Source organism: Manacus vitellinus, unplaced genomic scaffold (assembly GCF_001715985.3).
Source record: "Manacus vitellinus isolate BGI_N305 unplaced genomic scaffold, ASM171598v3 scaffold_38_pilon, whole genome shotgun sequence".
NCBI classification, from domain to species: Eukaryota; Metazoa; Chordata; class Aves; order Passeriformes; family Pipridae; genus Manacus; species Manacus vitellinus.
The window spans coordinates 655,941-679,614 of record NW_021940526.1 but is presented as its reverse complement, the minus strand read 5'-3'; the positions used below and the strand labels follow the sequence as shown (position 1 = coordinate 679,614).

Sequence of the window (23,674 nt, the reverse complement as noted above, 5' to 3'; positions counted from 1 at the left end):
GTATTTTTCCCCACGGTATTTCTGGTGGTTACTCTTACATTATCACCACTCCAGAAAGAAATTCCTCTTAGCACTTGAAAACTCCTGTTTTCCTCAAAATATTGTGTTTTAATTTCAAATTTAGATGAGCAAACATGATGACATGACACATGACATGTCCTGTATTAGGTGCTGTCAGGAACACTCTACCACCTGGTACCAAGCCAAACCTCAAAGCTTGTTCTGCTCTGCAGTAACTGGCTTTATTTACCAATTGCTAAGGGTAAATTCATACCATGAGCTGTAAGGAGTTCTAGAAAGAAAGAGAAATTCCATTCTAATAGAAATTTGTAAGATCAATGTTCATTTTGGTCTTTCGTTGTTTGTGCGTTTTTTTGCATAATACTCATTACTTAAAATTAAGCAAGTGAGATGGAATTTAATTACTCACATCCAGATCCCCATTTTGGAATTTTTATTGACATTTTGAGCTACCCTGCCACCTTTCCAATCCGTAGTTCTTCTGGGTTTTTTGAGCATAAGTACAGAATAACCAGTTTCTCAGGAGGGCAGGCAGGATGATGTTTCTTTCTTCCCTGGGCTCCATGCAAAGCCAACGATTCGCTCTGTTTTCTGTCTCTTGAATGAACACAATGCTCACAGAATCATAGAATACCCTCATTTGGAAAGGACCCACAAGGATTACCTACCAACAGTAGAGTCCAACTACCCCTTGGCCCTGCAAATTCCCTTTCCACATCCTCACTTACTACTTTCATACTTCCTGGTTTGAAACTTTCAGCACTTTGGTTCTAGATATATGTAATTGTGGAAGGGTAGAAGATAAAAGGGGAGAATCTACTGCTCTTAGCAGAGCAGAGTTCTTTATGAGGTATCTGGTTGCCAAAATATCTCTTAAGAAACTCCAGCATAAAGAGTAGATCATTGAGAGGGCTATGTGTGACAGCAGAAGAGACCCTGGGAGTTTTCAGAACACTTAAGCAATATATAATACACATGTAGATAGTTTTTTCCCAGTTATTAATTAGCCAATCAGTTTGAAGTAATACCATAATTCTCATTTTTTCATGGTGAGGCAATAAGGGTGAATCAAGTGAGGTCACTTCTTTCTAAATTTCCCAGTTACAAGTGGTCAAGGTTTCTTTGCATCATGCACAAAACTGTGTTTTCTTTTGACCACAACGAATCAGAAGGTTTAACAGAAAGTCTAATGACAGAAAGTCATTTTCCCGTCGCGGTTGAATACATTCAGTAGGTGCAATGAATTGAGTTTTAATTGTCTGCCAGTCACTGCTTTCGTTGTTAAGCAATGATGTTTGAAGAATGTTTTAATTAGGGAACCTGCTTTCGTTAAACGTCTTAATTTATGAATACCCTTTCTGCCTAATTTCGAGCTTGGCCTCTCTTTTTACTAACAGGCTTTCTGTGCTACCAGTTTGTGCCTCAAGGTGTATCATAGAAAACAAATAGTAATTTCATCCTTTATGTAAAGATGACAGGATATTTTGAAAATGTTGTAGAAAAAGTTCATAGTTTTTAAAGTTTAATCACCTGATATTAGACACTGTGAACTTCAGTTCCTACAAATAAGGGAGATCTCACATTTGACTGTGCCTCAGTTACTTGTTTTACTCCTTTTCCTCCATCTTCACCTTACTTACTGGTTGGAATGGATTTTTTTAGCCATAACATTTCTATCTTGTAAAGCTTTAATTTCCTTAACTTTACTTCACTATCAAACTTGCTTCCCTACCTTTCATTTCATTACTAATTTCAGTCAATATTCATTTGTTACTGTGTTACAACCGTGAATGGAAAATTGAGCTGAGAGGGAAAAATCATTTTGTTCAGATTATTTCTCCTTGGTTCCATAATGCAGTAGAATATATACTATGTCTAGAACTAGGAATTACAACATTATTTTTTTATTATTTCTGAAGAGATTAAGAGCTTGTGAAGGAGTATGTTATTTCAGTGTGAGCTTTCTTCACGGCTGTCTTCACTGTGGACTGAAAGATACCTATTATAACTTTTATAACAAATGATGCAGCAATTAATTTTAATAAAGAAAGATAGGCATTGGGTACTGAATGGAGCGCTGAAATAAAATGTACTTATAGTTGTGGTATCACACAGGATAATTTCTGATAAACTAAAACAGTTTCAAAAGTAATATACATAAATTTGTAATTTTTTATGTTCAAATAAGGATTGGAACAAAAAGGCCAAACTCCATCTCCCACAAAGAGCAAAGCAGAGCAGCCTGAGGATCTGCAGGATGATGCTGAAGGTAGGTGGTCTGACAGTTTTTCAGAGCTATTAATCAGTTTTACATTTGGAAAAGTTTACTTTGAATTCTTAGGAAAGAACTGGAAAACTTTCGGTTAATGATGCTGTTTGCACATACTTGGAAAGTTCTTTTTGTCCTAGATCATAAGTCTTCTGAAGTATATTTCATCCCAAGGAAGATTCACAGTTATAAATGCTATTTTTATGGGTGGAACTGCTGATACATCTTGATAAATTGCAGCTGTTTTATCTCTAACCTGTTCTGACTTTACGTAATTAATAAAACCAAATGTAGTGCATGTTGTGCAGGGCTTGGGTCATAGTCTGGTTGGTTAAGTTGGTAGCTGCTGCAAAACACAACTTTCGTTTTCTACAAGAAATTTTTGCTGTATCCATTTCCTTCACGTAGTGTTTATTTCTCTAGACCTTATGCAGTGTAGTTTCCATGGTCAGATTATGCCTATTGTGTTGTTCCTCTAAAAGTACTTCCTGCACTTGAGTCTTCACAGAGCAGCTTGTCCATGTGTACAGAGGTAAATGTGATCTGTGTTGTTCTAAAATTGGATCAAAGTATCTTTTTTTAATCTGTATCTCATTAGTAGAGTTGTTAAAAGATGTTAACATCAAAGACTTATATTCAGAGTGCACAGTTTCACGTGGCTCTCAGATATGTGGAAGAGCAAAACTCCCCAGTGCTGAAAAAATTCCCCTTCTGTGAAACATTTAAAAGGATGAACCTTAATCTTTAATCCATAACAGTTCCTTATCATGGATTCTCTTTGACCTAATGTTCCTCAAATGACACATCTCATTCTGCACCTCAACCAGTGGCTCCACAATCTTCAGCATTTTGACCTAGCGCCGTGTGTTCAGCTCCTAAAATATTCTGACTGGTGTATAGTGTGAGTCATAAAGAGCAGAAAAATGTTAACATCTATCACTTTAAGTAACTGCTAGTAACATCCTGTCACTAACATTGTGACTGGTTGTTAATAGCAAGTACTTAAAGCAATAGCTGTCATCGCCGGGAAGGTGTGGGGGACCCAAGAAATTTCATCCCGCCTGGGTGTCTTTCCTTTCATGCTACACTGAACCTAGATGATATTAAAATACCAATTTTATGTTTGGATTAGAGAATTCAGCGATGACAAACCACATGTCCATTTGTATGCAGGCTAACCAGCGGGTGGGATCGTGTTGTCGCTTTCAATATTCCTGAACAGGAGAAACAATAATAGCTTTATGATATATTCTTACATGGAATGTGGCTAAAACTTTTCATTGTATCAGTGTCTTTAAAAAAACCCCCAAAACCCAAAACAACAGGAAAAAGTTTTGCAAAACTGTGAGGTTTTCCTTCCATTTGAAAATTTGCTTATGCTGTTTCACTATTTTCATGGCTCACTAGATGCAGTTTCCTATTTTCCTGTGCCTGTCTATGTTTCCTGGTGACTTACAGTTCACTTTATGGAGCACAAATAAATGCATTGGAAGGGTGAAGTAAATAGTATGGCAAGGGAATGATTGCATTATCCTTGAGCTGTAAAATGCCTGAACTCCTTGAATTTGATGCCATACAGTAGATTTTGCTGATGCAGAATTGAAGTCTGTAAAACATAATCACTGCTGTAGGATTTAATCTAGCTGGTGACGGAGCCGTCGTCTCCTTAGGCAGGAACTGGACCTGTAATGTTTAGGATTGAAAGTCTAAATTTAGACTTGAGAGTCGTTGTGATGTGGGAAATATAAGTAATTAAAGTGTTTGCTGAGGGGCCTGGGGAGAAACCTGGATTGGATTTCTGTGGTATTACCTGTGCCTCTGGAAGAGGAGACAAGCAGTTGGGCTTCAGACACTGAATTCCTATAAGGTTGCCGAGTGGCTAGAGTCTAATGTATTACACCTGTGAGCCATTTCCATTGAAGTAAATGGGATTTGCACACATTTGTCTGAGAAGAAGATTTAGTTCCTCCTGATCTAATTATTAGCTGTTGGTTTTGAGTAATTAAAAGAACTTTTAATGGAGAGCCTTGGAGATTATGAAAACTCCAACTATGTGACATAAACCACAATTACGTGTCTGAGTAATTTTGTTTAGGTAGCAGTTTGTCTTCACTTCCAAAAAGCTACGTTGTTCTCTTGTTTTATTTTCTTTTAAAAATAAAAAGAATTACTGAAAAGCTAAGGCATATAAACAGTCTTGAATAAAACATAATAAAGCCAAACTCTTCCTGAGGTCAACTTGGTTGAATTTCCTTCACAGTAAAACTGAAGTGCTTTATGGTTCAGTGTGTTTTGGCTTTGGGATAGTTCACATGCTTTAAGTTTAAAAAAAAAAAAAAAAAAGAAGAAAAACCCACGCAAAAATCACAAAACCAAAAAACCACAGTAAACAAAAAAACAACCAACAAAACAAAAAAGCCCACAAAAACCCAACCCGTAGCTTTTAGCAATAGAAGCAAGTCCAAAGATACTTACATTTAACATAAGATATTATTTTCCCCTTAGTAACATGACTAGCAATAAAATATTTAACAAATATACGCTGAGGCACAGGCAGAGCTCAATATATTTTCCTTTGCTTAGTTGTCAGTGTCCTTTTAGACTGAAGATGGGAATACAACTTGCAATTTTACCAGCCTCATGCCTGCCCTCGTGGCAGTCTCTAAAACCTATTCCACAGTAATATTTCTGCTGTAATATTTTTCTCCAGCATGCCAGGCTGGTTCATTGGCTAGCGGTAATAGAGCAATATCTTTTCAGTGCATGTACAAACCTTCACAGAAGATCAGGGAAAGTAGGTTCCTTCATTATTACCCTCTTTGCAATCAAGGGAAGTTGAGTAAGTGGCTGTATGAAAGGAGCTTGTTTTGCAGTAAGCTAAAATAAACACTTGACATGCTAATGAAAGCAATTTTATGTTGAACCTCTAAAGTATTAATGGTGTCTGTTATTATACTATTAGATAGATTGTTCTCTGCCTCCAGATTGTTGATAGAGAAAAGCAAGTGTGAACTGCACAGCAGATTCTCATGTCAATGGCTGTATTTGGTAGTTTTTCATTATAGGGATACTATCTGGGGAAATGGATAGACTGGATACTTGGAGAAACATCCTTTACTCCCAGGTTCCCTGCAGTGTTTCGGGTTTTACATGTGCAAACATGCAGTGTGATTTTCTTTTTTTTTCCTCCCTCCCCTTTCCTGCATCCTGGGAGAGTAAAAGCAGCCAGAGATAATTTTGCCTTTCCCTCAGTCAGGTGTATTCAATGATTGAGTGATTTTAAAGTCTCAGGTGAGCAAGATGTGTTTGGCACTAAACAAAACCAAGCACGTCTGACTTCAGTAGCTCCATAACACAATCCTAAAATAGTTACATAGACAAAATGGCAGTGCTTGTCACAGCGTAGCGGCCACGAGTTGGCACAAATGCCACAGGTCGCCCATTCTCATCCTATTTGTTGTCACCAAGCAAAAGCAAACCATTTCTACAAAAGCCTAAAAAACCAAAAATTTAAAATGCTCCTCATTTCTCTTACCTACCACCCCACACATCCTCCCGTATGTAATGAACAGCATGGGGTGTGCATTAGATTTTCCCAATAGTGGGATAAGCAAAACTGTTTGCCCTTTCCTTCTTTATGGGATTTCTCAGATATAACATGGAGCCTGCCCAAGAGCTGCCCAATCCATTCCCACCATGGTCTGTGCGGATCAATATTGTGTCAAAGATAAGTAATACATCTGGTAACAGCAGCACAAATACCTGATCTTCTCCTCTTCCGGCAGAAAAATTATCAATCCATGCAGCGAAAGCCGTTTCTGTCCCTCTTGAGGTCAGGACCTTCAAGGGATGTGAAGACAGACCTAGAGCTCTGCAAGTTGTCTTGCTCCAGCTTTTCTCATATGCTACTCCCCAGATGAATGCTCAGATTCCTCCTGATAGATTGATAGGCTGTTGGTCTCCCATGATCACCTGTGCTGAGGCTCAGTGTCTGTGTGAGGAGCTGGACTGTTCAAGTTGTTCATCCAGGATGAATTTTATCTGCTTTCCATTCACTTGGTGGGAAGGAGAAAAGTTTGATGGATAAGCCAAGCCAGGAAGGTCAAAATGAACACAAATCACCTTTAAGAGAGTTGATAAGAGTTGGTTCCTTCGCCTGATGGGGTCATCACACTTTGTGCTCTTGTCTTTCAAGGGTAACATCACATGTCTGAAATGTTGCTTGGCAGTGTCAGGAGTCCAGGCTCACCAGCAGGCACCTGCATGACTTGGTGGATGCTCTGTCCATGGGAGATGTCAGTCTGGTGATTGGAGTACACAGCAGAAATGAGGTGAAATGAAATGGCATCTGATCTTGACAACTCATTGGTCCAGCAGGTCAGAGCCATTCAGTAGGATGCTCACTGAGAGGGAGACACCCTGGCTCCTTATCCCTTCTCCCAAAAATGTTTTCACGCAATGATAAAAAACACATAGTTTTGGGAATAGAAAATAAAACTCAGTGTGTAAGACTCAGGCTTAGTCCTTTAATTGTGAGATTAACACATTTAACTCCTGCTTCTCCTTTGTATTGATGCCTTAAGCCCCTAATGGTTTTTTATTTTTCTAATATTTGTAAGACTTATAAGTTTTATAAGTAGGTTTTAAAAGCAGCAACCCCTCCCTCCTTTGTCCCTTGTCCCTTTCCCTTTCTCTAGCACCCTTGTTTATACATTCCTTAGCCCTCTTACCCCATTCTATGCTCCCTATATCAATCCTACTCCTGAACACAGCAGAGATGTTTAGTCTTTTGTCAAGGCAAGGCCTAGATTGTTGGCAGAACAGCATATCAGGGCCTAAACCACAGAATACAGTCAAGAATTAGGTAACTATGTACCCTTTGTGCTCTGATGAAGAGGAAGGTGGGATGAACAGAGGGTCCCAAAACCCCCAGACCCATTTCTCAGGGGGTGGACCCCGAGGCGGTCCAGAGTAAAGGCCACAGGGTGGACACATCTGGGATTGGATGGATGGTATTATAAAATGTAACATCTCAGGCACGGCCTGAGCATGTCGTGTAACATCTTAACCTTGGCAAATAAACCCTTTCTTATCTCACCCCTAATTAACTGCTCTGGAGATTTTTTCAGCACCAAAATTCCACGGCAACAGTATACCATGAATTTTGCAGCTGTGCTGCTCACTCCCTAGCTTCACGGGGAGAGATATAGTGTATGCACCCACCACCAGAGTCCACAGCACTTGGCTTATGCTGCATTCTGCTGATGTGGGCTCCATCCTTTCTGGGGCTGGGGGGATGTGTACAGCAGCTGCTCTGTGCTACCATTACACAGGGGGGTACAAAGCATCTTCTCTTAGGCCCTCCAACACTGTGCAGGCCTGATTGTTTCTCTCTAAGGTATGAATTAATATTAACTAGCTTTGACTTCTGATTAGTTTTTAAATGTTCTGCAGTTAATAGCAAGCAGGCCTTTATCATTTGATAAATTGTAGCTACACTCCTTCTTTACATCCCACAGGGCAGTCATATTCTTCAGTGAATTTCTGCTCCACTGATAATCTACTAAAAATGAACGTCAAGACACGTAATTATACTTCAAAAAACACACAGTCACTTACTCAGCCTTAAAAGTGCTCCTTCTTATTAAGATGGCTTAGAAGTTGCTGTCTTCTTTTTGCCACTAGACCTAATCCTTAAATAAAATGTTAAATGAAGATAAAGTACTACAGAAGAAGTTCCCTGGGAAGCATGTGTATCAAACATGCCTGTGAAACATTTCACCTTAATGCAGATGGGTTATATTTAAAGGGTGGCTATTAACCCCCATCCACTGTGGTTGATAGCTTCTCTTTTCACTTCTGTTTTGAAGTCCACCATCTGTCTTGACTGATTACAGCTTTCAGAATATTGGGTGATCACCTTCCACTTAGCCAGGGGTAAAACAGGATGTTATCTGTATTTTGAGTTGTATTTGCTCTTTGAGCAAACACTTCTTAGAAGAATCTTTTCATCACTGAAGTGGTTTCTGCTGTTCCATTAAATTGCCGTGCAGTGGCTACACAAGATGACTTGGGAAACACAGCTCATTTTGGCCTCCACAGGTGATGTACAGTCCTGTTGTGTTGGCCATTTACTCATTTGGGTTTGTTTTAGTGACCTAATGTACGTCTGTGTAACCACACCAGGCAAACAGTTGCAATTCCTGGTTTTGCCCTGAATGCTCCGGAGTAGATATTCTTCCTCCTGAGATGAGCTAAGGTGAAAAATACTAAGTTACTAAAGTGACTAATGCAATGTTGTCAGAGGAGAGTTCTACATGGTGACACGCACCGGCGTACCTGCAGGGGCCTCATCTGTCAAGGAATTCATTGCTCATTTCTAAGCATGATGTGAATAACAGTGAACCATCGCAATTGTTCGAGTCCAGTGCAGGAGACGACAGGGCTGGTCCCTTCATTCTGAAACACTGATGCAAAATAGTCCATGGTTTTGTTTGCATTTTATGCTGTTTTTAATGAGTGTATTCTCCTCTATGGCTTCTCTGTCTGTTTCCTCAATTTGTGAAAAATTGTAATGGGTCTCATGTTTTATTTTGACAGCTTGAGAAAGAAGCTGTGTGGCTGTCTTTTGTGGTGTGCAGTTAGTCAGTCCTTAGGCATACCAGGAAAGAAAAAAGAGTAAATTGATATAGTAATGACAAAATTTGTGATTGTATTGTGACCTTCACGCATGAGGTCCCTTTCTTTCTCTGTCTCTTGGATAGGACTAACTGTAGGGCCAGGAGTCAGCGCTCCTCCATGCTGCTCTTGAGCATGCATCAACTCACATAAGTGATTTCTCTCTCCTTTTATACACTGTAATAACAGTGATAATACCTTTGCAGCAGTGTGTGTATTTTTTTCCATCAAAGTGCCAGTTCTATCTTTGTCCTCTGCATGGGCTGTGACATCTAGGGTGTGATGTCCATCCATATTCTGGTTATGTTGGTCAGCTTGAGCTTCCAGGAGATGTCTGCCTTCATAATGTTTTAAACAGTCACAGAAATAGCAGTGCTCAGCATCCTTGGCAATGAAATGTTTGATGTCCCCTCCCTGGCACCTGTACTGCACAACCCGAGTCGATGGAGAATTGCACCCAGTGAAAAGCCAAACACAGCATTCCCACCAGTCTAGGTATGAAGTGAGTTGGGGCAATTCAGAGTGCTCCTGTCTTCCAAGCACCTCATTTGTGCTGTAGCTGTTCTCCCCTGTTCTTTAGCCAGGAGAGGCATAGCAAAGCCAAGTTACTTGCCTAGTGTGTGACCCACGGAGGAGAGAGGCAAGGGGAACACGCCTGGTGACTTCAGTGGGGCTTTAGCTGACACTCCTGTATTTCTCAGGACAGTAAATAGGTGAAATACAATAGTGCTATTTTTAACTTCTGAGATAATCCACTCAAGCTACAGTTTTGTCATTCTTTTCCCACGCTCCTGGGCAAAATGCTGCATGGAAATGGAACCCTGTTATTTATTGGGCTGACAGCTTTGCTGGGCTGGGTGCACTCACAGGGCTGTGTCTGCAATGAGGTGAATTGTTGAAGCAGCAGAGAGGGAAGAAGTCTCATAACTCCATTAAACAATTACCGCAGATAACTCGTTACTAACCCTTCTTAAAATTTACCCCAGAGGGGTTATATACAAGTAGTGATTAAAACTGACCTAAATCATAATTTAATTAAAAGAAATTAAAATGCAAACTGAAAGTGTTCGGTAACCTCAGGCCACCACCCTAATGATTCATTTTAATGTGTTTGTAGTTCTGCAATAATGGCCTTTGTGTGTATGTGCTTCTTGGTTTATGTCTGATATAATTTTGCCACTGGAACAGTTTGAAAATGGTTGCAGGCTATATAATCTTGAGTTTCTATATGGATACACGTGTGCTTTCTACTCACATTTTAGGAGTTTCACTGATGCCAGCCTATCTACTTGTGTGCAGAATGTAACAGCTGTAAGATCAAGGCCTATATTTTTAATTTTCTCATTAATTAGTTTCCCTCTTGTACAAGAAGGAACTTCATGTCATTAGTATGATTACCATGGCAATATTTTTGTGCTGTAAAAAAGATAAATCAAAACTGGCACCTTTGTTTGACAGATCTTGGTTTGTGTTTGCATTTGTCATAGAAAAAAGAAGCACAGGCCAAACCAATAGAGAGATGCCACGGTTGCTGGCCACCCAGAGAACCAGAGGATGCTCCCAGACTTGTATGGCAGAGCGATGCAGGGATGTAGCAGGATCAAATCTAGTGTTCCAGGATGCGGTGCCTGCACAGATAAAGATGTGAACCTGAGGTGGTGGCCCTCTGTCACTTTTATTTCTACTCTGGGAAGGAGGAGGACATTTGAAGAAACCTTACTCTGATTGGTGACACCCTATGGAAGATATAAGTACAGCTTTCTCAGGAGTGAAAACAGTTTTATTATTAATAACATTTATGTTCAGGAATTAGACTCAATTATCCTTGTGGATCCCTTCCAAATCAGGATATTCTATGATTCTGTGCTGGAGGGGTAAAAATAGACTGGTTTGTACAGATTTTGCAGAATTTCTTCTTTTAAATGAAAAATACGTTATCTACAATTCTGTTTTCTTCCAAAAAAATGTCTTTTTGCACCAGTTTTTGAGACACTGACTTTAGCCTTGGCTCTAAGCGTGTCGCCAGTTGCTTGTGAAGAAAGGTGCTGCTGAGGAGGAGTAGATGTATGAGCAAACCCAGCACTTACTCAGCTCCGAAATGGGAAGAGCCAAGAGGCCAGCAGGCTATTAATATTTTTGACTTCCCATGTTTGTCACAAGAACAGTGGAAGATGTAAAAAGCCACATGCCTCCAGGCTGTTGGAGAGAAAATGGAAGAATACCTGCTCTGAGAGTTTGTCCCCTGTCCTTTCATGGGGATCTTGTCCCAGCCCTCTCCCATCTGACTGCTGGCTTATTATTTATCATATTATCTGCTTCATTTGGGGGCTGCTACTGCATCTGGCACCTCACTGTGCATGCTAAATGCCTCTTCGTTACAGAAAGTGGGCAGGCACTCTCAGAGTATCCACTTTTCAGGCTGAGTTAGAAATGCTACTCGCTTTGCCAGCTTGCTGAGCGTGCTGATTGATCCATTTTAGCCTCTTTTCTACCAAATATATCAGTTGGGGGAGGGGCATGGATTTTCTTGATGATCTCAAAGAAAATACCCAGCGGAGAGAGGAAGAACCTAACAGGCAATAGTCAACTTGGCAAGAGAAAGCAAAATGTATGGTCAGGAGTAGATATATTTGAGTGTCTGATTTTGTTTGTGCGGTGCTACTGTAATTCTCAATCTCCTGCCTTTTTTTTCAACTGACTGTCATGCCAAGGGAAAAGAAACAGATGTTCCCGGTTTTTTTGTGATGTGGCTCAAAATCATTTACAGTTGGTGGCCTAAAATGACGCGACATGTTGTTTGCCACTTCCTGTATCTCCTTTGGAGTGAATGACAGATTGCTGTTCAATTACCAGTATAATAGAAAAGCAGATATTGTGAGGACAGATTTCACCTAAAGGAAATGCAATCACCAATTGCTGCAGTAGTAGAAAGAGAATGATGGCAGATACTGCAGAAGCCATCCAGTGGAAAAGACATTTTTATTATAAATAATGTCATGGGGAAGACTCAAGGGAAATGCACTGGCTCTGGCTTTTCTGCCTAGAGAAAAGGAGAGCCAGGAGTGAGTAAAAATATGGTGGAAAAATTGGCTTGCTACTCTTGTAAAATATATTTCCATCTCTTTGCCTTAAGCATGTGCTTCTTAAAGCCTTTCCATTTGCTCTGCACCCAGCTCCAATGGAGAGCAATAATTACAGAAAGACTCTTCATCAGTAGAAGACACTCATTAGAAGAGTTTTTTAAAAATGGAAAAAACTGTTTGTCAGAGGCTTTGGGATTAGTCACTTCCCCACCCTATAGTTTGCTTTCTTATTGGTGTATTCGTGCTCTGCTTTCTCCCTTTCTCCTGAGATAAAGAGATTTTCCAGGCCAAGCAGAGTTTAACCCTTCCTTCTGCAAGTCATTTACTTGAGCATCACTTGTCCACTCTTCATTTTTTAGCATTCCCTTCTCTGTATTTCTGTCAAAGTCACTTGATAGGCACAGCACGTACTTTCAGTATGCTGATGGAGATGAATTTTCATGTCACGATCCAGTCAGTCGGTGGGTCAGAGTACAAGAGGTGAAGTTCCTGCTTAAAGTCTTTTACATTTTTCTCTCTAAAGGGACTAAAATAAAGTGTTAGACGGAAAACATGTTGAGAATCCTGTAATTTTTGTTCTATTAGACCACCTTTAAACAGTGAATGTCCAGTGAAATAATAGATTTAGGATTGGAAAAACAGATAGTCTGCTGAACCAGATGATCACTTAAACTTTCTCTCGTAGTTAAAGTTTGCTCTGAGTAAGTGATTTAAACAAGAGATATAGTCCCTTTGCAATAAACATAAATGAACTCTTGAAATGCCTGGTTTTAGTCAAATAACTCATGGCTATAGTCATACTTGTTATAATGGATGTAGAAACAAGTATCATCTGGAAATGGAGCTTTGCATTGTGAATGCAGTAAGGTAATGGCTGAAATGTTTTTCAGTGATATATCAGTAGTTACCATTTATGTCTGACCTGCTTTTTCTGAATGTAAAGTCTTTCTGCACAGAGTGAAACATGTTGCACTTGACCATAATTAAATCCTTTATGCTTTGGCACTGCTCATTTCATAGTGATGCAATAACCTCCTTGGGTCTGACCTACTGGTAAAGATTTTTCCAGCGCTGCTGCACTGTTGTTTTATAGGATTGTCTTGAACATACTTTTTCTTTCTGTAGCTCCTGAAGTAGGTGACTTTATCCCTTTGAAACACATCCTGGTGATGAAAAGGGTTTTTTTTCTTATTTATGAACTGATGGCTGCATAGCTTGCTGAGTGCCAAGCCTGTGTTTTAAGAGAAAAAGGGAGGGGGAGAAAAAAGTTTATCTTCTAGTACAGCTAGATTTCTATTTTGCATGTGGTCCTCCTAGTGTGTCTGGACAGGCAGAACACTGCTTTTGAAAGTAATACTTTTTGATTACAAGCGGGGGAAGGAAAAACCCAGCAGGTTTTATCAAGCCATTTTGGTCATCCATGTAATGCGATTTTTAACAGGTTAGAGCTCACTAATATGCTAAGAAATCACTCTAGCAAGTCACCCATTAAGGCTGGTTTGAATCAGGACAAAGAGTTACCAGAGGGGCAGGAGGCCTGAGTCCCCGCTGATGGCCATCAGCTGCACCCTGCCCACCTCCCCCATCTCAGGCGAGGGGTGTCAAACTCCTGCTCCATCTCCTCTCCTCCTGGGAGCAGCTCTGTGCAGGGTCAGCCTTGGAAATACTTCTCCACTAGTCCCATCTGCTGGATAGCAGGATGAATTGCCTGCTGGAAAGAGGGAAAGCATCATAGCTCAGCCTTTAAATAGGAGCTGGATGTGGCGTGCCACCAGATGTACATCTGCCTGTCTGTGCTGTCTGCTCCCTCTGTTTTCCTTCCATCCACCTAATCGCATTTGGACCACTGCTGTTCCCTTCACCAGGTTCCATGTGCTAAGTAAAAGTGAGTTGAGGAACTTTAGCAGTGTCACTTTAGAGAAGCTCTAATCACAAAAACCCGGGAGCCACCAAAGATCACAGAAAAAAAATATGTGTATCATTATCAAGCTATTTCCAGGCCTGGGAATGAATTTCCTTTCTCCCAGTGTATATGCTCAGCAGTCAGTTTTTCAAATGCCTCATTAAGGCTGGTACTCAGCTGTTCTCGTCGTGCTGGAAAGGAGGGAGCGTGGCCATCGCATCTGATCCCGCATGCTGCACTGCAGCCTCTCATATTATTATGAAGCTAAAAGAGCCTTCTCCATCGTTGAAAATACAGAATTCCTAATATATTTCTCACCAGGGCAAGCAAAGGTTAAGAGAGCCATAGACATTGCCCAGGGTATTACTGTTCTTGGTGGTAATTCACTGTTTGCTACCTGCCTTCTAAAAGGGTAGAAAATGGATAATGAATGCAAAGTAGGAAAGAAAATTGGGAATGAATGTGAATGTAAAAAGGGGAAAAATGCATTCTGTCCTAGCAATCTTACTTTGGTTTGATTTGCTCTCTTCTTTACAGTTGTTTGTGATGCATTTTTATACTTTATGTTAAGTGGCATTGTGGCTTTTGCTTTAAAATTCAGTTCAGGTGATTCTTACCTTCCATAGGCATTCAAGGGAGTTTTGCAAGTCAGAAACACAGCCACTTCAAGGATCCTGGGGAAATGTTACTGGAGGAAAATAATCCTAGGAAAAAACTCTTTATAAAATACATAGATGAAGTTCAAGTAACAATTTCATTTATTGCAGAGAATGTTTAGGGAAGCATCCCTTTATTTGGTATCATTATTTTCAGTGAGCCTATTGAGATAAAATCTATAATCCTCATCCTAAGATATGAAAACATGCCTGGTTTAAATGGAACTGGTCCTGTTGGCAGGTGTTTTCAGTTTACCTTTACATCTCTCCTCTTTTATCACAGAGCCTTGCTGTAAATTAACAGTTTGTGCTGAATTGGATACAATTAATATTGCTGCTACTGTTACCAATAAAAAGATGTATCATAAATAATTTTTATGTGTTTTTCTCAATAGGTGGTGATGGCACTGCGGAGAAGCAAAACACTGATGAAACTGAGGCGCAGAGCCAAGAAGCAGGTTTGTGCCCAGCTCCTTAAAGGCCTATCTTAGGCTTTATCCACTTGGTGAACAATAAACTCAGTGAGTGCTATTGAAGGGGAATGTTTGGACACTTTCACCAGATTAGCTCAGATCTTGAGCAATTCTCCCATCAGAGACCGAAACTTCATTCATTATGAATGGATGTGTTGCAGTGCAGGAATGCAGACTTCCCTCTCCAGCTTACTAGCTCTACATTCTCCCTTTAAGGTGAACTCCCTCTAGCTAATTTTCTCACTAGCAAGAAATAATTTTTTCCCCTCTGCATAGAATAGAAATGGGGGAATAGGAAATTTGGAGAAGAAGGAAGCAGGCAGGAGGCTCCTTTTGATGAAAACTCAACTTTGGAAGATTTTAGAAGGTATTTTCAAGTTTTTAAAAAATATCTGCACAAGTCTCAGCAGTTTTGAAAATTTAAATCCATACAGAAAGATATTGATTATGCTGTGAGTGAATGTCAGAGTTCACAAGCAGGGGGTTTTGCAGGTGACATGCTTATAAATAATAGTGAGCTCAGTATGTTGAAATACAGTGTCACTCTGTGCTCACAATAGGTTTTCTATTTTTCTTTTCTGTTTATGGTTGGTTTTTTCATCCTGCCCACCTCTGTTCAGTGCAAGAGACAGCTAGAATTAATCAGTTACCAAAAGAGCCAAAGTGGAAATGAAAATGTCTATATATTCCCTTAATTCTTAAGTATTTCTTTTAGTGAAATATTACATGTAACACAATGCTTTTCTCATATGGTTGGTTTTTTTCTCATTGTAATGCATAATGTTGCCTAAACATACTTAATCCAGGGGGAATTAAATGGTTTGCTTTGAAACTTCTTTTTAATCAGATTGTTTTAATCAGATTGTTTTCAGTATGTGGAGAAATTGAGCTGAAGAAGGCCAGTCAGCAAACACAGCAGATAAATTTAGAAGGCCTAGATTCCTGACTTATCTGGTCTGCTTCCTTCATTGTGGTAACAAGGGTCCTCCTTTTTGTCCTGTGCATTGGGCACTGTGTACGTGGAACTGCAGCTTTTTACTGCCTGCCCTCCACAGGTCACTCTTCTGCAGCTGAGTGCTAACATCTGAGGCTGTCCACACGTGCTTCAAGTCCTTCTGTGTTTTATGTCCTCTTTATCACCTCTTCTGTATGTCCTCACGTGGGGCAGGCAGTGGAAGATGAAGCCCTTGGCACACAGTATTAAAGAATAAACTAGATTGCCATGGACTTCAGCAAAATTTATCCTCCCCAAGATAAGCATGCAGTGGTGTTTCGTGAATGCTGGAGGGCAACCACATTTCCTTTCCTGGGTTTTTCACTTTTGTGCTAGTCATATTTTAAACAGGCAAAGGGGACCAGGGAGAAGAATGAGTTGTTCTGTCAGAATCGAGACTCTGTTTTGAATCTCTGACTAGGCTGGGGCATATCTTTTTCCAAGCAATATTGAGCTTTTAACCATACCATGTACTGCTTGGCTACCAGCTCACCTAAGAACTACTACTACCCAGAGCTCCTGGCTGCAGCTGCAGAGGTTTCTGTTAAACCCAGTTATAGCATCTACAGATGCCCAATACAGCCCCCTGTGCTTGTCAGTGATAGTCACTCTGATGGGGTGTATATTTCCCTGCTATTTTGGTTCACAAAACAGTTTGAATTAAATGCATTTCTTTTATCCCAAGAAAATGAAGGAATATTTACCTCTCAGAATTATTACTTCGCTACTGTAGATGTCTTAAATGCATTGTGTTTTTCCCAAAACCGTCATTACGACTTGTAGCAATACGAGCTGTCAGAGCTGGTTTATCAGAACCATGGGGTACATTCTTGTGCTATCTTACATTGGTAGTCATGTTTTGTTACTCTCAGGGAGAGCGTCAGAGAAAAGATCCAGACATTTAAAGTCTAGGATCCAGAAAACGTCATTCTTTAGGAACGCGGTTTAGGTATAAGCCTAAAGACAGCATTGTGCCCACGCACAGCCCATTAATCACCTCTTCAGCCACAGACACACGGTGTTACAGGGAAAAAAATTATTTGGCTTAACAATTATCCCTCCTGGTTGACATAGTGACAGGAACAGAGGGGCACAATTATCTCAAGTTAGTTACATCTACCTAATGAGTTGCTGCTGCTTTCCAGTCTATGCATTGCAGAGACAAAGCATCACCAGGAACTTTGAGGTTGCTGCTCTCTCTTCTGTGCCCTCTCTTGGCACTGGAAGGTTACCTGGTTTTCCAGTGTCCTCGGTTGTATGCCTAAAACATTTCTAAACACTACAAGCAATCGCTGTTATGAGCAATGCCATTAAATGTTAAAGTTCTTATTTGTATTTTCTAAACCAAAAAGCATAACTTTCATCTGAGTGGGACAAATCATATCCTTGATACTGTGAAAGAAAATATAGGACAAAAAAATTGACACTGTATTCTTACCCAGTCCATTACATGAATATTTATATATTCTTATTATAGCGAAAAATATAGTGATATTATAGAGAAAAATATACATTATATAGAAACCTATGTTAGTGAAAAAGCAGTAATAGTCTGAGAAGACTGAAAATTTTCAGCTATTATGTGTGGGGTTTTTTTAAAGTCTGGCCTCCAGTCTATCATCAATGAACTTCACACTTAACACATGGAGAAACAACATGGCAGGTGGTTCTGAGCTCTTGTTTCAAGGTAGTTAAATATACTCGATGGCTATATTAGGAAAAAAAATTTGTCAGAATCATCAGAGACAAGTCTTTTGAAAGAAATGAAAGCCTAGAAATGAAAACAAAAGCTTATAAAGGTTTTAGAACTATAAAAATTACGCAGAAAAAGCAACAGCGAAAGTTTAAAAATTCTTTTGAATTCAGGTATCGCTTGTATCTATTAGCTGAAGTAGTTTTACCTGCCTGCTCTGCCATTAAAAAACTCCAAGCCACATGTTTTTAGGGACTTGCTAAATTTTCAGTCCTGATTCATGAAAGCTTCTATTTTCAGGAAAGCATTTGCATTTAATCATTTGGATTTCAATGGGATTCATGGACATGATTAAAGTTAGGAATGGCATAATTGTTTTTTCTCAAAATAGATGGATTAAATGAAAAAAGGAATTTCAGAGCAAATAGCAACACCAGCCTACCCATGAAACCAATAGCTATTTCTCTCGCTGTATTGTGAGGAATTGAAATATAGACTTGATCTGGCAGTATTGGAATGTAAGTTTACCTCTTGTTTAGGAAAGACAATCAGATCAGTAATGGCCAGTGAATGGATGGAAGCCCAGTAAATGAAATTCAAGTCTAATATCTTGCCTCAGTAAGGCGTAGCACTTTTTTTCAGTAAAGTGGTCCATCAGGTTGCTATCTAATGAATAACTTCTCTTTCATTTCCTTTGTTGCTATAGATGAGACAAAACCTTCAGCTGCAGCCAGCCTATCACCATCAGAAGACACAGAGCTGAGTGAGGATAAAGGTACAGATTGGAAATTGTGTTTTGAAATACCCAGTCCCAAGTGGACGTTTCATGAAGCCTTATTTTCCTTTGTGTGGAAATTGCCCAAATCACAGTTGAACAACACAGAAATAGGTAAATGCTTGGATTTACATTTACAAAAGTGTTTGTAATGAAGTACTTGACACCAGCTGTTGTGCCGGTTAGGAGTGACACTGTGAATTCCTAAAGGAGTCCCCTTGTTATGGAGTTAATGCTAAAATATCATACATGACATTTCCAAAATAAGCTTAAAGCCTGGGCTCACTGAGATGACTCACAGGCGTAAAGTTAAGTGTGCATGACTATCTCAGCAAAATCAGCTCCCTGTTCAGTGCTCTCCTGATGCAGGAAAAGAAAAACACAATAGCTATAAACACATCAGGAGGAGACAGGAGGAGATGAAGTCATAATGGAGAGGGAGAAAGTACTGTTTATCTTGTGCAGACTGTGCTGGGCACTCAGATCATTTAGTTTGTGATAAATATTTAAAAGTGTCACAGGGCCAAATGACAGGGAGTTTAGGAAACAAGAGAGATGATCTAATTTAAATGTTTCAAGCTGAGATTTTTCCTGTGGAGTTGTTGGTTTACAGATAGAAACCAGGGCACAGCTGTACTGTTTTTGATACTCTGTGATAATCACACTATTAATTGCTGTACCAGTCTACAATTTTTGGCATTTTTTTGGGGGTACATCAGGAAAAATCCTGGCTGATATATAAAATGTTCGCTACTGGTAATTCAAAACAGGAGTTACGCTATCTATGATACAGCCTTCAAGAAAGACTAATAGAAAATTTTAATGCATTTCACTGTGATAACATAATTATTAACATCCATTAACTTATTTATTTTAAAAGATTTAATGTTTAATTCAGCATCACTGCTTGACTCTCTTCTCATTTTTCTAGATAAGTGTGACAGGGTGTGAGATCCTGCCCTTTTGTTCCAAAGCCACGTGCTGGAGAGCCCACATACTTACCTGATTATGAGTTCAAAGCCTTGTCCAGGTTGATTTAAGGGCTCTTTTAACTGATTGATTGATCCTGCATGGAAAAAAAAAGAAGCCACAAACCCTTGCTGGAGCACTTCTTTTTGCTGCTTCACAGATTGAAGTTGTGGCAAGGCTAGAAGACGGCAGAAATAGTGATGGATTCAGTCCCAGCATGGCTGCTGGTTGCCTGTCATTAATTTCTCGTCTTGATGACATTTGGCCTTGTTTATGTATCCTGTATCTGTACGAGTCCCAGTCAGCTGGGTTTACGGTATGTTTCACAGTGTGAGGCTCACAGTGAGGCCTTAGGTTTGCATTTTCCTTTGCTGTCTGCAGTTGTACTGAAGACCCCAACAACTTGGTATTGTTTTGAGTGCATGTTCCTGACTACAAAGACAACAGTCTTCTGATAAGCTTTTCAGTGGCCATCTCAATGTGTAACCACTCCAGATTTTTGCCCCACTGTATTTATAATCTCTTCTCAGGAAAGAAGTCTTATTGGTGCTATAGGTCTCACTTTTCCTATGATACATTAAGAATATATGTAGTGTTTTCTCCTCTTCTCTTGAGAGGTCGATGGAGAGATAGCACCCTGAGAGATCCAAAGTGTATTAAGTCTTTGATGTCCTACCTCTCCTCATAACTGAGATGGAAAGCATCTGATATAGAAAAAGGAGCAAGACAGACTCTCCTCTGTATATTTTGTTTGTAAAGCTATACAAGTAGGAAAAAAAAGAAAAGAGAAGACCATGTTTTGGGATTTGCTTGCTAGTTTTTCTAATGGAACCAAGAATTTTGAACAATGAGGCCACCGCATGCACCAGGCCATGGTTTTAATCCTTATTTCCATCAGAGGATTTTCAATTTTGCGGATTTTTATTGTGAGGGTGGAGAGGCACTAGAAGAGGTTGCCGAGAGAAGCTGCGGATGCCCCATCCCTGGAAGTGTTCAAAGCCAGGCTGGATGGGGCTTTGAGAAACCTGGTCTCGTGGAAGGTGTCCCTGTTGGGGAGTTGCAATGAGATGATCTTCAAGATCCCTTCCAACCCAAACCATTCAGTGATTCTTTGATGATTCTGTGATTTTAGATTTTGAGTTATTTTGAAATGAATACTAGTGTTACAAAAAACTTGCTACCACTTGGGAAATGGCAGTTTTACAAAATCCTGGCATTTCTGAAAACACCTGCTGCTCCTAAAATAAATTTCAGCCTTTAAATTGTTTGCCCACTGAGTTAACATAGCTAAAACCTACCAGGTTCTGGAACATACTGATTTCTGTTCATCTTCAACTAAGTGAACTGGATGTACAGCATTTAGAGAAATTATATTTTCCCAGTCCTTCCACCTAATTACTGTGAAAGGAGATTTGTGGCAAATAAGTCTAGGCTGCATATTCCCAAAATGCATAGTTTAAACCGCTCAGAATAGGAGGTTTCCATGCCTGCTATGGAAGTATAACAGTCTTTCAAATGTCAGCTCTGGTGAGTGCACCAAAACAAGTATTTTGAGTTCCATTAGAGTTTACTAGTTTTTTTTCTGGGTTTTTTTTTCTTCATATTTTTGGGATTAGAATATAGCAAACCCATTGATGTAGTTATTTATTGCTTTAAAATGTGGTGATATTCAAAACACAGCACGTGCATCTCTGCTACCATGAAGATCTAGTATTTTTGTCATGCATGAGTCATCTTTATAATTTTCTTTATGAAGGAAAGGGGAAGGATGGGAAGATGAAAGCGGTTTTCATGATAAGTGTGGGACAGTGCAGGGATCACATTTTGAGGGGCTCAGATTCAAATTAAAACCTCCTGTGAGACTGCAAATCTCACACTAATGTAAAAGTATATCTCTTCTGTTACAGTAGAAGAGACACTGTCCAGGAAAAAAAAATGTCCACAAAGGCCCAGTTTGCACATGGCCTTTGAGCAAAACGAATTTTTTGAGTGCTTATCTGTCCACAGAAAAAAAAAAAAAAAGAAAAAAGAAAGAAGGACAGTCATATTCTAAGAATATCGAGATGTTTGATGTTGTGCTGTAGAGGTATCCTCTCATTCCAGTCTGTGCCAAGTTTCTCTCTCCACTGTCTGCAGAGAACTGTTACAATTTTACCCTTGTAAACTTGCATGCTTAAGTACCATCTCTCGGCAGGGTTGGGGGGGGAGAAGCTGACATCTCCAGGCAACACCTTTGCGGTACTTCATTACTGTGCATATGGAAGTAGATCCTTTATCCATGGCGTGTTTCAAGTGAGAGATGCTTCTCTTTATGAAGTGTAAGGGCAGAGCAAAGTGATTAAAGTCATTAATGTTTATGCAGCAGATAAAGCACGTATCAGGCAGGCTGCACTCAGTCTGCTATGCCTGTCTGTACAAGATTGTGCTGGGGCAACAAACTCATTTAAAATGGGCCATATAGTATATATAGATTGGTTTGAACCTGTGATTAATTTTTGCTAAATAGAGCATGTGTGCATGCACATGCATGCGTGCGTGTGAGAGAGTGATTTGCATTTTCATCTCAGTTACCTCCTTTACCAATTACCATTTAACCTGATTTAATGATAGAACTTTCTGTCAGGCAAATGTAAAAAAGAACTGGATTTAGTACAGGTGAGGCATAACTCCCCATTATGCAATCACAGCAAAGTTTCTGTGCACAATACGCTGATTTTAATTCATTAGCACTTAATAAGAACTGAATTTTCATTTGAAGGTCAACTAAATTAAATCATATGCTAATTAATTTTAAAAATAAAGTAGCGATTAATTATTTCCAGGTGTTCACCAAAGTCTGGGCTCCTGTGGGAATGCCATTTAAAGCAAGTCACTGTTTTTCTACATTCTCTGAAATGGAGTCAGATTCAGTCAGCTGGAGGGCTTGTGTTGTCAGGAACAGAATTAAGTATGTACATTGGCTAGGGGTTAGCCCTAAAAACTTACTTTGGGCAACCCAGAAGCCTGTAAATCTTCCTGTAAAGCATAATGGGTATAAATTGCTGTTTGGCCTGAGGTAGCTCTTGCTATGGAAAAAATCTTGATGTCCTAAGACATAAATGATTGAGAAGGGACAAACTAAAAGATAGAGCTTTTCAAATGCAGGGGAGCTGTGCAAATCAATGTAAATTAGTCATTGATGAGTGGGTGAAAAAGATTGACTGAAAGGCCAATATGTTCAGAAAGAGGTGTTTAAAATCAGCTCTTAAGTATATATTAAGACATCTCAATGAATGACCTGATTTTCAGAAGTGCTGAGCGCTCAGCAGCTACCGATGAAATGTTTTTACTTCACCCTTGGGCTATGATTAGACCTGGAAAATTTCAGCCTGAAAAATTTCAATAATAGGTAACTGAAAGAGAAACCTTTTTTAATGGAAGATTTTCAACACCCCCAGCCATAGCTGTGGCTCTGCATGCCTGCTACGGTGATAACATTTTTCTGTCCCTTGGTTAGAAGGGTTCTTATGAAAGCAAACTGGCTAACACAAGCCAATTTGTGGGGCTTGGGGGTTTTTAACCAGAGACATAACCACCACCAGCCAACCAGCAACTTAACACCCTCCAAAAGGGTCACTTCAAGCTGAATATAATGGGAGTTATTCTCTTTTCCACATTTAATGTGACCTGAGTTGCACATCCAGATGGGGTCTGGCCCCTGAACTACTCAAGAGGTATTTCTGCTCTACCCTTCACCAGTACAGGCAGCTGCAACAGCGAACACTAATCTACTTAGCTGGTTTATTTAAATCCTACTTATTTTTAAATATTAGCTGACCTGGAGCCATCCAGCTGCACTCCTGTCAGTCCAATGAGAGATCCTGCTCCGTCCATCTCCCCCCTCCAACCCTTCAGCACCTTCTCCTGTACCAAGGCTGTAACCAAGGCAATCAGTTTTTTCTCAGCTTTTTCCTTTCCCAGAGCCCTGTACAACAGGTCCTGCCCCTTATGGCAGCAGCAGGATGCCCTCGGTTGTTATACCAGCTGCACCTGGAATTTCTCAGGTGGACAGCAAGCAAGGCTAGAGGAGATGCCCTTCTGTCAGCTCGAAGCACAAATGGGTAGGAGAAGTACTCAGTGGACCCCACCTGCAGAGAGGAACTGCCTGGTCTATTACCTGA

General features: G+C 39.9%; 1 protein-coding gene across 3 annotated transcripts in view; it reads left to right on the top strand.

Annotated features, from left to right (window-relative positions):
- The window catches only part of MACROD2 (mono-ADP ribosylhydrolase 2), an 836,463-nt gene that overhangs the window by 766,708 nt on the left and 46,081 nt on the right, over positions 1-23,674 (top strand). For 2 of the 3 annotated variants that reach the window (XM_029961673.1, XM_029961672.1), the window contains exons 10-12: positions 2,210-2,290; positions 15,003-15,068; positions 18,477-18,545. In XM_029961673.1, the coding sequence (XP_029817533.1) occupies positions 2,210-2,290; positions 15,003-15,068; positions 18,477-18,545 (216 nt within the window). The remainder of the gene's footprint in view (positions 1-2,209; positions 2,291-15,002; positions 15,069-18,476; positions 18,546-23,674) is intronic. The other variant, XM_029961674.1, reaches the window with a different exon arrangement.